The following is a 17720-nucleotide window of genomic DNA, read 5'->3' as shown; positions in this document are numbered from 1 at the left end:
AGGGGATTTTTAAAAAAAAAAAAAAAAAAAAAAAAAAGGAAAGGAAATTCTGTACATTGACACTTGGATGCTAGTTATTACTTGAGGCATGATTCTTAAGTGCTGTAATGGTGGTTTTGGTTCCCACGTAACCATCTCCAGACTCCTGAATTCACCTGACTGGCAAAAGACATTATTTACATGCATAGTAATATAGGTGCTTCGGAGATGCAAATTGTTTGCAATGGTTTTGATGGGACGACCTGTCAACACCAGTAAAAGTCTGTCATTATCATATAAATGCTCCCGCTTGTTTGTGTTCGGCATGTGTTTGTTCATCTTCTTTTCCCCTCTCGCTGTCTGCTGTGAAGGCTGTAGGTAGGGCCGTAAAGAGGAATCCCTTCAAAATCGCAAAGTTCGAAGCCACTGGACTCAGGTTCCTAACCCTGTCATTTGAAAATGCTGTGTAGATGGAAAAGAGAGTCTCTAAGCTGTGAAATACCCACCGGTGCCACTTGCAGACTCTGCTCAATATACTCAGGGGGAACGCGTGCTAGTAGCGGTGCCTGGCTGGGTCTGAATACACAGCACAGCAAAACACCTATTTGCTTTGCCACACGTTGCTTATAAACCCCGTCTTCACAGTCAGCCTTACCTGATGTTCAAAAAGGAGTTATAATACTCATTTATCTTTGCTGGGGGAAAAAAAATCTGTTAATGCAGCCTTTGAATAAGTGCTACCCTGCTCTTTAAATGCTAAAGTTCACTAAAACTCCAGTGATTTATGTGCAGCTTTTGACTGCCAGCACCTGGCAGATGAAGAAACCTACTCAAGCTTCAGTCATAAACAGATAGCATACAATTTAATTTTAATGTGCTCGTTAGTCGTAGCACATTTCAGACATAATTGTGAACGCAACACAAAATTATAGCAAAAAGACAATTTTAATGCTGCTGTAGAAAAAAAGGTTATATGAAGAGTCATATAATGGTGCTTCATTGTCAACAACAAAACAGGGCACAGAGTGCATTACAGTGTCTGTGCTGTTTACATGCCAATATTTTATACATAGATTCTCATATGGTGTCAGCTGTCAGTTACTTCTGCAAATTAACTGCCAAAAATGGAGACGAACAGAATCACTTAGTGTGCTGGTAACCACGGGTTACCTTTCATATGCCTAAAGATAAAGCTGCAGTATGGAATCTTGGGAGAATAATTAGGCAGAACAAAACAGAAAGTTACCAATTGAAATAAAAAGGCATTCTACAATAGGAAATAACAACCAAGAGTGCTTATAAATAAGTAAAAGAGGTTATATCACAGAATGCCTCATAACTTTTTAAGCAAAGTATTACAGTACAAACATTTTAAAGGCTTTATCAATGTTTAGGAAATACAGTACAAGTTTTTCAAATAGATTTAACCCTTTGAGCACTGAGTTTATTTTTAATTATTTTTTGTCTTTTCTTTTTTTTTTTTCTTTTTTTTTTTTTTTTTTTTTACTAATAAATACCTTTAAAAGTCATGTTGTGCAAAACAGTTAGGATGCATGCCAGGAATGCAGTCCGTGGCTTCTGTTTCTTCAGATGGTTAAAAAAAAAACCCCAAAAATAAACAAATGATAGCAACACTAATAAATATGTATAATTTAAACATGAACCTCTATTAATATAGATGTACTGTATAGCAAAACAAAACAAAACATACTTTGCTTTAAGAATAATGTTTCTGAATATTTTATAAATGCTATCTGTGGTATCTTTCATCATATAATTTACAATGTTTGGATGTTAAAAGAAAAACTGTTAGATCTAAAAAATGAAATATACACTATACATAGGTACAGTTTATACCTGGGGCTTATCAGGTACAAAACCCACTGCTGCTAAAAATGCTGAAGAAAAAGAAAATGGCATTAACCACAATCACATTTTCCATAAGAGATTTTGAAATCTATACACTATATACATCTATGTTTCAATGTGAAAATTATATTTTTAAATTTCAAGGTGTGAGACACCTCTGCATAAATGGAGGTTCATATTAGTAATCGGAACTAAGCTGCTAAGGGTTTAAAAAAAACATATCCATACATTTTTACCAAATTAATGCAAAAGTGCTTCAAAGTACTCAGAGGGCTAAAGATTATAGGGTGAGAAATACCAGCACACTTAGGTCACATGAAAAAAGTGCACCAGAATTAGTTATAAATGCTTAATTAAACTGTCTGTTAATGCATGCAGCTTGATGCATCAGAGGGATGCACAGCAACTAAATCCAATTTACACAAAGTTCCAAACACTTACCACTGCATTTTAACCTTCATATTTTACCAGTAACAACAGCTGATTATGCACCTCTATTTAAACACTGTACAGTTATACAAAACAGTTCAGCCCAGAGTGACTCTGGAGTTAAAATAAGAACATGTGCCAAGAACTAAACAGTAGCTTTAAGGCGTCTTTGACAGTTTTCCTCAAAGCAAATTACAGTTATTTTAATCAAAAGCAAATGCTACTGCTTCTCTAACTCTGAAACATACAGAAGATGATCCTCTGGTGACTTTCCATGTGTTTTACTAAGATGAAGTTTAACGGCATGCTTGCTTGCAAAAGTCCTGTTACAAAGTTTGCACTGATAAGAAGTTCCGATATCTTCCTCTGGAGAGGACGTCACCAGCTTTTCAGACGGTGACTTTGCTTGTGCTATCTGATTGTTAATCTGTTCACTGGACAGTTTGGACAAGTCTCTTAACCTGAAACCCAGATGCGATTCAAGATGACTGATATAAGTTGAAGGAGTTCTGATCTGTGAAGCACAGTCATTACAAAAGAACACTGGGTGCCCAGTGTCCAAATTTTTAAGGAACTTAGTTCCCCCCGTCCTTCGGAGCTGGTATTTCACATTGGCTAGCCAGTGGCTAATTGTGGTCATCGAAAGTCCCGTAAACCTGGAAATGTGCATTCTTTCTTGAGGGCTCAAGTCTGACATGATGTATTTCCCCTCTGAAGTCTGCCGTAAACTGGCTGCAAACTGGGCCTGCAATATGAGCAAGTGCTGAGGGTTCCAGTTAGACTGACGTCCCTTCCTTTTCTGAGCTGGTGTACTCTCTTCTGGTTCCTCTATTGTGGTACCATCAATGTCAGATTTCTCAGATATGCTGGAAGGTGTGGAAGATTTTGATGTGTGACTTTCTGTCAGGTTCTTCAGCATATCAGATATATCTGACAAGGCATTCTCGCGTAGCGGCGAGTTTGACATGAATGACACGACTGCAGATGTCTTTGCTGTTGTCACTGTAGATGAAGAAGATGCAGAAGATGTCGATGTGGATGACAAAAGCGCTGAACCCAAAGAGCAGCTTTTGTCACTCTTGCCTTTCGTCAAATCTATGGGTTGGTCATTGTTGACATGATAAAAATAACGGTCTAAGTGGTCTGTTTTTTTGGACTGTAGAGGTGGGGTGGCCACTGCAGCCTTCTCCGCCAAACTGTTGCTCATTTTAAAAAGCATGCTCATTGGATCCAAGGCAGGCAAAGATGGCTTTGCTGCCTTCCCAAGGTGAATATTCATGACAGATTGCAGTGCGCTTAATGGGTTTACAAATGGCTGTTCGGGAGGGTGATCAGTAATGATAGCTGTGCTGCTACTTAAGGAACTTACAATGGACTTAATGGGTTCTTTCCCGTTTTCCACAGGTTCTACAGTTGGACTGTCCTTGCAACCATCTCTCTGAGGAACTGGGCTGTTCTGCTGGCTTTTAAAGCCACCATCATTGGAGGACTCCATCTTAAGCGGTTCGCTGACTTCACTGCTGCACGGAGAAGGCGTCGCACGCTTCATTGGAGAAAGCTTTCCTTCAGGCTCTTTCATTTTCTCCTCCACTTTAGCCACCTTCTCGGTGACTTTCTTTACCAACTCTTCCATGGCGTGAAAGTTTGTTTTTGGCACCGGCGAGGTCTGACTGCTTGGCGGAGACACCAAGGGCTGGTTTTTAGTTGGTGATACTAGTTCATTGCTTCCAAACATAGGTTTTAATGGCGTAGTCTTCCCAGATGAACCCAACGACAGCTTCATCATATTAGGCAGCTGATAGGCAGCATGGATGCTGGGGTAGCCACCCCAGCTTGGCGTGCCATTCTGGGCTTTGTTTATAGCTGATGTAACTGTGTTTTCTAAAGACTTCAATATATCTAATCCCCCCTTAGGGCTTTCTTCTAGGTCATTTTCAGTCAAGTAATGGTATTTTGAGGAGATATCATATTTCTCCTCATCCTCACTTGACTTCTCTTTGTCCTTCATTTTCTCATCAGCAATGCCTCTTTCTTTATCTACTTCTTTTTTTATTTCAACATTTAATTTAGGGGAAACACTAGAGGGTGTATTGGAAGGAGATGTAAAAGTGGTGGCAGCTAGTGGCACAGACTGGACTTTCTCATCTACTAAGGACGTTATCGTTGGTGTCGATGGGGCTTCTATAATAGGCTTTCCTTTTTTCATGGCAGAGTTAGTGACTTTAATAAAATGTCCTGTCACCATCATGTGAGCCGTGAGCTCCTGCAGAGTGTCATGCGAACTGCCGCACTCCATGCACTTCAGAATTTGAGATTTCCTTGCCTCAAAGTGCCAGGCATAGCTGGCCCCATTCTGGTGACCGTAGCGATTATTTGGTGTAATGTAAGGATTAGAATTCTTTTGAAGTGCATCGTTGGTATCCGAGATTGTTGCTTTTGGTGTCCCACCTGTGGAGTCTGGAGAACTGGGAAGTTCAAGCTCCAGTGATGGTTTCTTTCTAGTAGCTGGGATAATTTTTGCTGCTACAGGTGTAACAGGTTCCTTCAGAGGCACTTTTTGGTAGTGTTTTGTTTTGATCATATGAACACTCAAATCCTGAAGAGATTCAAATGAATGACCACAGTACATACACTTTAATACTTTCTGGGCATCTTCTTTCCCTTCCATTTCAAGCAAAGAACGTTTACGAGGTTTGGACCATCTTTTGGGGTTATTGTTATCAGTTTCATGGTTGTCATCTCGATAATGTCCTGTTTCATTCATGTGCACTGTTAATTCTACTAAAGTATCATAGGCAGCACTGCAGTCTTTACAGCGGAATTTACTGGCTCCAGTAAATATAGAGCCATAAAGCTTACTGCTTTGTCTGTACAATTGAACTGTGCTAAAAAGACTTGGTTCAGGAAGAATTCTGCTCTGAGAAACTTGCTGCAGTGTTTTAGCCATAGCAGTCTGGTGCCAGTCAAAGCTGCCACTTCCACAACTGCTACTGCTGCTGCTACTGCTGCTGCTGCTACCATTGTTTTTTTCCGAAATCGGCTGGTGAAGGTTCAAATTGAGATTGGACCAGTAGGAATTGGAGAGGAAGTTATTATATACGGCTTTCATTTGTTCTAAACTATCAGATACAGTAGAGTCTTCCAGCGGTATCGAAACCTCCTTGCTTTCTTCCTCATTTTTAATAGAGCTGCTCTCAAAGTCTGCCATGCGGTCACTTGTCTCACTGATATGTGACTCACTGTCCATTTCATGGCTGGAAAATTCAGCTGCTGGAGAGTTTTGGTAGCTTTGGCAGTTCTTACTGAAGTCTTTTTCTGGACATGCATATTTTGCCGAAGGCTCCCCATCAACTGCATTTTCATCAGGTTCCACATCTTCTTCCACCAGTGCTGCTGCTTTTAGTTCATCTGAAACATAGGCTATTGTGAAGAGAAGAAAATATAAGTTAGTTTCCTCTGAGCACACTTTTGGTTAAGTGTTTTAGCCAAAGAAGTGTACTTATTTGTAAAATTAAACAGTTAAAATTTAGTGTTTCTTCAGAGGAAGAAAAAAATCTGCTCTTCAAACATAATTTGCCACCTTATTCTTCTCAAGGGGCAACAGCTTGAAATTAAAACTAAATTTGAAATTAATGAAGCACATTCTGGAGGTGGCATTCATTTCTAAAGTAATAAATTACTTGTATCAACCTCAGAGACAGCAGTTCCTGTCTGTCAATTAATATGTCTTATGCTTCTCCTACCCCTAATGCATTTCTTAACAGACAGATTCACAATTTAAATTAAGCACGCATTTTTTGCTCATTACAGTTTTGAGACTCAATCTTTAATAAATATAGAGTACAAACATCAAAAATTTCTACAAAGTAAAAAAATCCCCAGTTACAATAGTAAAAAAAGAGGTGGGCTTTTTTTTTTAATTATCATTATTAATAGTATCGGATTTTAGAGGAGGAGATAGTAAAAGCCCGTGATGCAACCTTTTCAAAAAACTCACTAAGAGCAATTTGAGGATATTCACTGTGGGTGTAACAAATGACCCGTTCACATTTAAACATACCTTTCCCAACAAAAAAAGCCCACGCAGAATTATGTCAGGAGCTAGTTCAGGAAAATTGGTATGCTGTACTCATTCTTGCTGTATAAATATATACAAGACCTTCCAGTGGACCTTACAAATGTCAAAGTGTTTGCTCTTTAGACTACTTTGTCAATATTTACTCAGCATAAGCTACACGGACACCCAACAGGGATCCTGTCTTTTTTCCCCCCTCAAGTAACGCAACTGGTGATGTAAGTCTGAGATACTCTTCTTGAATAGCATAGTTGGGGACTGACAGTAAACTCTTTTTTTTTCCATGGTGCCTCCGTGCACATATTGTACATATATTGAGTCTGCCTAAGCTTTTCCTTCAGGCAAGAGAACTACGGAAACATTAAGAGAAGGATCATTAACTGGTCAAAATTATCTATTTCTATATAATGCATTAATTTACAGCTAAGCAAGAAAGCAAAAATAGAACATGACTGTTCTGTATTACGTGGAACTTAAAATTTACTTGCAATCTCTCACAGATACAACTATAAACTTGAAAAAAAAAATGCATTTCCAGTAGATTACGGTTGAAGACTCTTGACTTTTGACCTTCTCTGCAACACATATGGAATGTGTGGGCATCTATATCTTAAACACGTTGAATAATCTAGAGCTCATTTATTCAGGCAATAGTGCAGAGAATATACCAGTTTACACCCCAGAAAGACCTACTTTAACCAACAGAGTGAAAAATGTAGAACAGTATAGTAGATATCACATATACAGTATTGAACCTTGCAAACTTCTTTCAGGGAAAATATGTTCAAATGTTATCAGAAAACCACAAGAGACAAAACAACCGTTAAAGTAACAATGAAATCAGGCTTTTAGTTTCACATGGAGTATTTCTTCATTCAGTTAGGTAACACAAAATATTCACTACTGTTCTTTCACATGGATGAATGGCAGTGAATCTTCCTCCAAGCATGTAACGTTATGATCTGATCTGCAGAATACAAGTTAAACCTTTGAAAGCACAAACATATCACATAAGAGCAACACATAATAGTGATTACATATTTCAGCTCAGATAATTTCAAGGCAGAAAATTCACACAGCAATGGTCCTATTTTTAACCCTCAGGAGAATGTGGATTGAAAGAAAGATGTTAAAAACTTTATTATAAGATGTTTCAAAGATGCTGATACAAAGATCAGACTTTAACAATAAGTACATGCAATGAAACAGGGCTGTGCTGTTTTGCTCTATTTTATGCTTTTTCAAAATACTTTGAAAATATAATTATTTTATGCATACTACAGTCATGTCGGCAATTTGTAGTAAGGCTCAGCACCTACCCTGCAAATACTTGCAACAAAACCTCTACAAAGAATAGTTGCATGCAATTTCTTTCATGAAATTTCATTCAATCCCTTCATTTCCCTATGGATCATACAGATCGTTTTTCATCTTAATTACTATTTCCATCACGTTTCTAAACTCTACCAAAAACTTTAGCAAAGGAGACTAAAGCAGTTCCAATTACTCTCTAAAGCCGAAAAAATTTAAGTAACTACTGATAGTGGGTAAACAACTGGCTATCACCTACGTCTCTCTCAACCATACCATATCCTAGTGATATGAATAAGGATGGAAGGAAGGCACAACAGCATGAAACCTCTGACCTGGAAGTAAATGTACCCTTTTTCTTTTCCTCCTTGTGAAAAGAGTTTTTCTTTCATAACTCCCATTCCCTTGCATCTGTTGCCAAACTGAAGATTAAGTCCCTTTTTAGAAAGTATGGAAAATCCAAGGTCATTGTCACCCTGCCTGCATTATAAAGATCTCATTCACACCTGTGAGCTGAGATGGCACACCAAAGCACTCTGTAACTGCACCTGTCTTTTGCTCTTTATGTCCAGAGTGCTAGTGCAAGCACGTACCACCCATTCCCACCAACACATCGCATACCAGAGCCCTGGGCTCCATCCCCGCACGACAGAGAAGGTCCTCCTGGGGACCGATGCTCACCAACACAAACAGGGGTCACAGAATCAAGTCCCTAATTAGTGTGTTTTCCTTTACATTTTTATTCTCTTACTGCTGAAATCTTAAGAATTTTGTTTGGACTGAAACACTTGCACTGTCACATTCACAGGTTTTTTAGAGAGTGACTTTTACATTAGGGAAAACCTCCAGCACGCAGCTCATCTAAATGTAAATCTATTTACCTTTCATGCTTTCTTTGCCCTTTTCACCAACTATCAAGCATATTTGCGTGTTAACCAGGAGCTGCCTCCTCTATGGCTGTTCTCCTTCCTAAGCTCAAGTTGCAAAGCCAACTTGTGACATCAGTCTTTTATCCAGAAATGTAGGAAATGAAAGGACAGTATGGAATTTAACCCAGCAACTGCAACTTCAATAAACTGACAGTTTGAACAACCCCTTCTGCTCTTTCCCCTGCACAAAGGAGAGGAGGGATGAAAGGTGACATCACCCCCAACTTCTTCAACCAAGTACTTATGCAAGAGATAAGGATGCTCTAGCAAATAGCCTAAGACTTACAACACCTTCCTAAACTGGAGTTTATGCCAGCAGCTTCTAATCGCTTATCCCAAGGGCCCATAACCTAATCATTTGCCTTCAAGGCAATGTAAGGCAACCCAACAAGTCCTGGACCAACCTGCCATGGCAGACTTGGGGCATACTCAAAGGTTTTGCAATACGACTACTGGTAGCTTTACGGTGACTGACATGTTTCGTCCCAGAAAACCCAACTGAATTGTTACCAGCATGCAGGACAGAAGAGGAAAGAGGATTAAAGCCAGTCTTCAGTCCCACGCTAGCAGGGAGTATGGGATTCCGTGCAGGTACTCATGGAAAGGAGCCCGTCTGCAACCAAGGGAATCTCTGATCCATCCCTGCCCCACCAGATCTTGCTCAGGGGAGTGAGACGATCTATATTCTGTCTGAGTACAGGTGAAGGCAACAGCTTTGCTGCAACAGAAAGAAGGACGAGGAGGCCCACAGCAGAGAAATTTGTTTGGTTAAGTACCTGCAGGAAGATCAAAGAGACTATGAAAGCAGAGAATAAAACCAGGAGGAGATGGTATAAAATCTTTTCACTGAGACCCATTGCCTGGTGGAGATAATGTCTTTAAGAGGCACTGTCTCCTGCCCATCATTACTCAGCTGTTACCTTCTTATTAAAAAAAAAAAAAAAAAAGACTCTTGGTTTGATGTTTTTCAAGTGTAGAATAAATGTTTGAAACAGCAGGGCACCTGTAAAACTGTTCTATAATATCTCAACAGCAAAGTCTGAGGGGAAAAAAAACCCCAACTTTAAAAGCAATTCTAATGACAGAAAAGTTAATAAGAATGGAAATGAAAGAAATTAGGTGGTCCCAAGATTATGTTTTTCCAGAGTAAAAGAAGAAAAAAAATTACAATTCTCGAAAAAGTTTTTAGTTTACATCTTACAGGGCACCATAACTCCCAGGAAATTGCCTGCCTGAGCAATGGTGTCAGTGTGGCATAACATTTGACAAAAAAATGGGAAGCAGTTCCCTGGTGTGGCCCTCAGTTTCTAGAGAAGATGAGGATATCAAAGGGGTTCAGAAACCTACTGCAGGTGCTGCCAGAGAGAAGTCGAGAACAGGCAGTTCCCTCATTAATATCTGTTATAATTATTAACTAAACTGGCTAGGTAATAATGAAATTAACGCATTTGATACTAATACATAACAGTGAGCTGTGGTATAACGCAATTTATTTCCACACAAGAGGGAATTTCCTTCATAACTGAGCTACGGATCATTTCTTTGCCAGTGGAAATACACTGTGATCCATCACTGCCCAAAATGATCTACATATTATATACACACTAATAAACTCATATACCTGGCTCCATGCAGATGTCAGAGATCTACTATACAAGAGCTGAGAAATATCACCAGTCCACCAAGTTTCTGCCAGTAGAGGGAAGTCCCTTTGCAGCCAGAACAGCCGTTACCCCAGCGATGTCCTGGTCCAAACAGCCACGTCCTGAGATGCCCACCAGCACAACTACCAGCTCGCACCCCAACTGCCAGAGGAACTCCAGCAACAAGAGAAAAAACATCGCATCGGTTTCATCCCTTCCATGGCAAAATCCACCCAGTAACATGGACACACACCTACTTGAGTTTGTTTGGAAATACAAAACCATAGCACTAAAGGCATATTCTGCTATTCTCCAATATTCTTCCCTTATTTCCTGAAAAATGCATCTGAGATGATGTATTTTAGCTTGGATCTATCCAAATATTTCATTTTGATACTTCTGAAATGTCTTATTTTAATTATGATTTTTCACAAAGACTTTTTCATTTATTTTAATTAGCTTACTGGGGCATATTTAAACGAGTATATAAGCTCTTTGCTTGAAAAAGTACCAAAACATTCAAATGTTCTCCCATGAAAAAATGCTTAACTACAGAAGTTCATCAAAGCCAGTCAGTTTCTTGGAAATATTTTGGCTTTAACCAAATAGCTTTTTATTTTAAAAAAATTACAACCAGCTTTATTATTTATTTATGCATGGTTTGAAATCATCGTGTAATACTAAGGGCCATTTCTCAAACCATCTGATTTTGAGTGCACCTTGGAAAAAAACTTCTCAAGGCTTAAAAAATCCAAACCTGTATACTTTTTACACTTGAAAAGAAGAGAGCAGCAGAAAGGGATTGGGAGCAGGAACGCTCCCAATGCAATGCTTATGGAATGAATATATTCCCAATCAAAAAGAAAAAGGGAAAAAGCAACAGAACAGATCATAAAGTGGAGCAGCGAGTAGGACCCAGCCAGCAAAACCCTCCCTTGCAGCCTGCCCCCCGCTGCGCCCCCCACCAAAGCACAGTGCTGCGAGGGCTGGTCCTGCCACAGCCAGGGCTGCGGGCAGCGCACAGCCTCTTCCTAAACACCGTTCCCATTCTGTTTTAAAGCAGACACCAGCCATCTACAAAATAAACAGAATACACATTCTTTAAGATTCAAGTACTCGATGAAAAATCCCAGTTTCCGTCGGACCATTCAGAAATAAGAGGGGGCTCAGTCTGGACACAAGTCCAGAGAAAGCCAGCTGACACTTTGACTGTGCCAAAGAACCTTGCTCACAAAATTAATGAACAGAGGCAAGAGAAAACCAGCTTGGTGGAAGGAGTCAATCAAAGCCCTAACGCAAATGAAGGCATATAAAAGAGTTATATTAGTCTGTTAGAAAACTCCCACTCCACAGGCCTTCCACTTACAGGAAGAAAGGCAAACATTTCACCCACAACATGAGCTATTTCTATACCAAGAGTGACTGATAATTCCCATGTACTGAAATTGTATTTGAGACTTCCCTCCTTGACAGAGATGTTAGCATATTCCTCATTAGGCGACAGCAATGGGAGGTAGGAGTGGCTGCCCTGTTTACAAGAGTGGCAAATGACAACACTGTCTCTAAACGGGCATGGCAATACTGATTACCCAGCACCTTGACAGGGACATTATTCCTGTTAGAAAGGTCAAAGGTTCTGTTTCATAGAGGCAGGGCTGTCTATTATGGGAGAGAAATGTTACTTCCAAGTGGAGAGGTCAGCACTTCTCTCGCACATCGGCTGAAGTCGCTGGCACCTCACACCGGAGTACGATCCTACTGCAAGACTGATTATTCTGCCCACTGGCAAGGTCAAGAATATTAATTTTGAACATGTTAATTTGATGTGATGTGCATGGTTAATGCTTGTTTAGCTGGATTTTTTGCATGTTGATAAATCTGCAGCCTTTTCATGCCAGTAAGGGTCTCGTATTGAGTTACTGGGAATCAGTGTGGATGGATGTGACACAGCATGCCAATCTAACGGGTGGCTGTCATTAGGCACTAGGAACTTTTGAAGTATACTTGTGTTTGTTCCTTCATGAAAATACTGCAGCTGTGTGCCACAGAGAGCTCAGAAATAGGCCAGAGAAAGCTAGCCAGCTGCTCTAATCCAGCATCAGTGGCATTACATTTGGAGCAACTTCAGAGAGCTCAAATCAACCATAAGTGTTAAGAGTTGAGAATTACATGAACAAGAATACACAGTGAAGAGACGATAAGGAATGAGTTTATGTGTCATTAAAGTGTGGGCCATCTAAGAGCAGAACAAAACAAGTCTACAGCAGGCACCTTTTCCTCATGGCACTCTATTCCAAACTCTATTCAAAACTGGGGTTTTGTGTAGGTTAAAGGAGGGTTCAGGATCCATGTCTCCTATTCATTTTAGACTCTACGCTGCCATGTGAAACTTACGATACAGGCCAACTACAAATGAAGAGAGAAAACATTCAAATGTTGCTACTAGTTCTGCTAAAGGGAGGCATTCATTTTTCTGAAACCAAATACTGTTTAGACGTTTATTGAATGAGGGATTCCCATGCAAACCTCGTATTTATGTACTATCTCCATTAAATACACACCTGAAAAAACAGGATGCCATAACATTAAATGATGGCTTAGAAACAACTTAGCACTATTGGACAGCATCACTCTACTGAGGTGTTCAAAAGATTCAATGAGTGTTTATTCTTCACAGCAGCCCTGTAGAAGAAACATTCTTATCCAGAATTTATAGCTGCAAATCTGGAAAACCAAATAAGTTAAGAATTATTTGCCTAGTGCCAGACAAGAAGACAAGGAGCCTGTAACTCCTGTAGGCTTTTTATAAATAAATAAATAAATAGAATTCAGCTATTTACACAAACCTAAGAAGATGGCTTAAGTTTGTGTTTCTCTTCCTATGCTTCTTCAGTGTGTTTATGTGAGTACAATACATGTGTATAATTGAAAATAACTGCCAGTTTACAGCTTGAACAATTAATAATTAATAAGGAAAAAATAGCCCGTGAAATACCTACAGGTGCATGTACTGTGCACAGCCCAGAGCCTGTGGTTACAATTCTCCTCCAAGCCAAGCTGCTGGGACCCAATAAATGCTGAACCTGCAGAACGCCAGCAAACTTCTTTTCACAATGGGGAAAATAGGAAAGGTTTCTGAAATAAGCAGCAGCGTTGTCACAACTCCCCTCCGAAGAACCTTCTGCTCCCGACACAGAGCAGGGCTCCAGGTACGCTGCAAACGCCTGCTCTACCACCGCTCTGGAGATGCAACGTGATGTATCATGCTTCTCTCCTCCAAGGCTGCGATCTGCCTTTGTTTCTGCCCAGTGCAACTCCCTGAATTCTACCAGCTGAGCAGAGATTTTCTAAAATCTGATCAAAGCATCCACCCATGAAACATAACACCACCTTTTTTGTGATCTGGAGAAGAGCACACGATCCCATCACACTGCAGTGTGCTCCTCTATGGGAAGGGGTGTGCAAGGATCGCTCTGAGATCTGTCTCTAAGAGTTCATCTGCCGCCTTCCACAAGTTTTTGACAAGAAGAGATCTGAAGATTAAAAACTTTAATTGGGACCCAAGGTCCAAGTTGCTCCCATGTACAATGAACAAAACCATATAGATTTTTAAAGAGGCTTCCTCATGTAAAACTTGCCTTCAGATGTTGTTATTGTACAGTCAGAAGTGAACAACATGCTTACGAGAAATTTCACAGGAGTAACAGTTTGGAGACCATGCCTGGTCAGGAAAACCAAATTTTTATGGGTTTTGTCCAACATTTGCAGTTACACATACACAACAAAACTGACTCCCGAAAGTACCACAGCTGCAGAGATGCTGGGTAACAGCTCACGTCCCGTGGTCTGTGCCCACGGCTGACTGCCAGCAGCAATGCAGGGTCACAGCACTGGAGTGGGAGGGTATCTCCTTCCCCCTTTGCACTCTTTTAACAGTCCCTATGAGCATAATCCTGGAATTTCTGGCTGATCCTGCTGAAAAAGGAGGAGAACCCCCCCCCCCCCCCCCCGATTTGGACTTCCCTGTCACCACATAAACAACCTTTCACAAGCACCATCAGGACGAGATGAAGTAGGCAAATGAGTAACCGGGACCGTGCGCACCCATTGGGAATTCTCAGCTGCTGCTTGGTTTGAGTCAGGTCCGGGTCTTGGTGTTCCCGTTTCATCAACACTCATGTAGTACCTTCCTCTTCCTTCCCTCCCCACCCCTCCGCGTTTCTGGGGAAAGGATGCGCCTCCTCCAAGTACACCAGGGTTACCAATGAACATCATTCAAAGGAGCACGAAGCTCCCCACTACCAGCCGGCAGGCTAAGGGTCAGCGGACCAGCCACACAGGGGAAACGCCACCGCGGATTTAACAGCCAGGCACAAACTTTTGAAGCAAACAGTTCACGAGCAGCCCCACAGTCTGAAAACTTCCACATAAACTTAACAAATACAATTAGTATGTGCATTAGTAACAGGAAAAAATGACCTACATTTGCTATATAAATTATTCATCAGGAATAAATGTGATCCACTCTAAGTAAGACAAAAGTGGTTTTCTGTTGGTTTCCAAGACAGTAGCTTGGTGTGAAGTACTACAGACTTGTTAGAGTTTCCCACTCCATGCGAGCACATACTACAGTGGGAAATAAATGTTCATAAGCAGAAAAAACAGCTTCACGTTATGCTTTGACTCTAAGTTTGATTTGGGGGGTAAATTGTTTTTTGGCCTCTAGAATTTTTCTAAGCACAGAATTACCATTTCCTCAAATGGACACAAATATTTACCAGAATCCTCAAAGAATAAAAATATTTGTTGTTGCTGGGTTTTGTGTGGGGTTTTTTTCCAAATAAAAGTCACTGTCAACATCCTGGTAAGACAAAGCCAAACTCTCTGTATACACTGGTACTAAAACACCCAGTGACACAATCTCTGCTTGATATCAGCATTTGGGTGGCATCTTTTAATCACTGAAAAGCACACAGGGCATTCAACAAACTAATACAAGATTCACAGCCAACTCCAGGATAAGCAGGCATGAGCATAAAAGTTCTCAATATGGCTCTAATAGCTCTTAATTATTATAATCCTTCACTGAGCAAACAGATGTTGTGAGGGAACTTTAGTTTCTTCAAATGCAGTAATCAACCCATTCTGCTTCTGCCCTGCCTCTTTTCAGTAAACGCTTTGTATAGTGGAGTGGAAATAGCAAATGTAGTGACAAAATGACCATTTAATTGTCACAGAAATCTGTTTCTGAACAAAACTGATGTTGTCATTTCTCTTTATCCACATTTCTCAGAGTTTTCTGATTATGGTTTAGCATTTTTTTACACTAAGGGGAAAAAAAAAAAATCTAACATCTTTCTTTCTGTAATATTCCCAGATCTTTGGTTGCTCCTAATCTGTCCGCATCTTACAAGGATAACAGTAACCAAAACACTGACTTTGGGTTTAACTATACCAATACCAACACACATCTCTCGAGCTGCTGCCTTCATTGTCAAGTTTTTCAAAATCAAGTTTTCACCTAAAATGCTTTAATGTATTACAGTGAGTCATTCTATTTGGAGATTTATTTATAAATGATCATGACTACATAAGACATTCAAAATGCACCAAGAGACCTTCAACCTGATCCTCCATTTTTCTTGCAAACTTGAAATTCCTATTGAAGCCCTTTATACAGTAGTTTCAATAGCTATTTGGGTTGCAGTGCCTCCTTACAATAAACGCCATACAACTGTATGAATGGTATAGTAGAAATCCAAACGATTTCAATCACAATTTCAGCTACTGTGAACTTGTAATGAAGTTTCTCCATGAAAAAAAGAAGTTCACTGTGGGCCAACAAAGCTTTGTCTCCTTTCACAGTTTTTATTCAGCCCTCATTTAAGAAAAAACAACTATTGACTGCAATATGAATCTTAGGACTTGGAGAAAGCAGAGATTCTAAGGATTACCTCTACGAGATGGCCTCAGCTTGTTTTGTATGTATAGCAAAAAGAAGCATTGAATATTCATTTCACTCATTTGCTAACTATACTAATATACGCTTTTGTAAATGAGTCTCTATCTAGCACCAGCTATTGAACTGAAGGGGATTTGAATAGGTGGGGTTTGCTGTAATACCACACTAAGATAATGTGCTGGAAAACAAATGGTTCACTGATTCCTGAATAGAAAATTTGCTGGAAAACCCTGAGAACTAGAAGATGAGGGGGAGAGGATTAAAATGTCGCTTCAGAGCCACCAACCAAACTCTTGTCATTTTAAAAAGATGTTCCTGTGGCACAATATGAATAGTTCATAGCCACAATTGTGAACATTCAATGTCATATAAGAAAAGACACTTGTCAAGAGCCTTTCCCTTACAAGCACCCTCATCATGACCTGTGCTAATGAAGTTAATTGAATTTAAGATCAATAATGGTTAATTATTGCAATTTGACATTCTGAGATAAATGGCTTTAAGACAGAGAAATGTGTGTGTATGTGAATTCTCTCCAAAGAAGGTGAACACATTACAGCCTAAGAGGGATCACACAGTCCTTCCATTGATCCTGGTACAATCTGATCGACCTAATCCTCTGATGAATGTGGGCTTTTCACAGCTACAAGTAAATGTTCTACAAGACTACTCTAACCCTTGTCACTGACCAAATCTATATGAGCTGTACACTAGAAATCTATTGAGATAGATTAAAGAACTGCTGTAGAAACAAGAGATGCTTCAATAAAGATGAAGGTTTATTATATTGACTATTAACGTTACATGCAGCATGTAATTATGAATGCTTATGGATCATAAGAGCTTAATTTTGTTCAGAATAGATGTAAATGGTCATACCTGAACAACAGCATTAAATTAAAAAAATACAAATTTTAAAAATCCAACCACCAGGTTGAATTTGATGACTGATATGCAAATGTTCAATAAGAAAGTGATTTTAAAATCATCCTTGATATGTGCAAGAAGATGATCACAGACAGGTATTTATTTAATAAAGTCACTCATCAACCCACTTCATTCAGGGTTTTTTTAAGTTTACTTTCACAATAGTTCCTCAACAGGAAGACATTTTTTCAAACATGTTAGTAATGATATTCTTACATGCATACTGAACAAGTTAAATGACCACTTACAAGATTTATAATGACAAAGTAAATGTCAAGGAAAAAGTATTACTGATTGCAGAGCACTGACAATAAAAAGCTGCTGAAGAGTTCTGTCAAAATGTAAGATTATGCAAAAACACTATTGAGAACACTGCTAATCATCTGCTCTTGTCAATTACTTGAAGGGTATCTGACAGCATATTTACATTAAACACATTTCAGTAGCAAAATCCTTAATGCTGTATCAGAATATTTTCATTATCATTAGAAATCCTTTAAGAAGTCCTTTTGCAGCAGAGCATTATAGCAGCAATGATGTAACATCTATCTCTGTATCACGTAGGGGTATCTATTTCGTGCTATTATAGCTACGTA

At 39.5% G+C, this 17720-nt stretch overlaps 1 protein-coding gene across 1 annotated transcript in view; it reads right to left on the bottom strand.

The window, feature by feature from the left end:
- Positions 1–905: 905 nt before the first annotated feature.
- TSHZ3 (teashirt zinc finger homeobox 3) overlaps positions 906–17720 on the bottom strand; it is a 65551-nt gene continuing 48736 nt past the window's right edge. Inside the window, exon 3 of the mRNA XM_040615409.1 lies at positions 906–5697. Within this exon, the coding sequence (XP_040471343.1) occupies positions 2498–5697 (3200 nt within the window). The 3' untranslated portion in view covers positions 906–2497. The remainder of the gene's footprint in view (positions 5698–17720) is intronic.

This window comes from Falco naumanni, chromosome 15 (assembly GCF_017639655.2).
Source record: "Falco naumanni isolate bFalNau1 chromosome 15, bFalNau1.pat, whole genome shotgun sequence".
NCBI lineage: Eukaryota > Metazoa > Chordata > Aves > Falconiformes > Falconidae > Falco > Falco naumanni.
The sequence above is the reverse complement of the archived record's forward strand: the minus strand, read 5'-3'. Positions and strand labels throughout refer to the sequence as shown.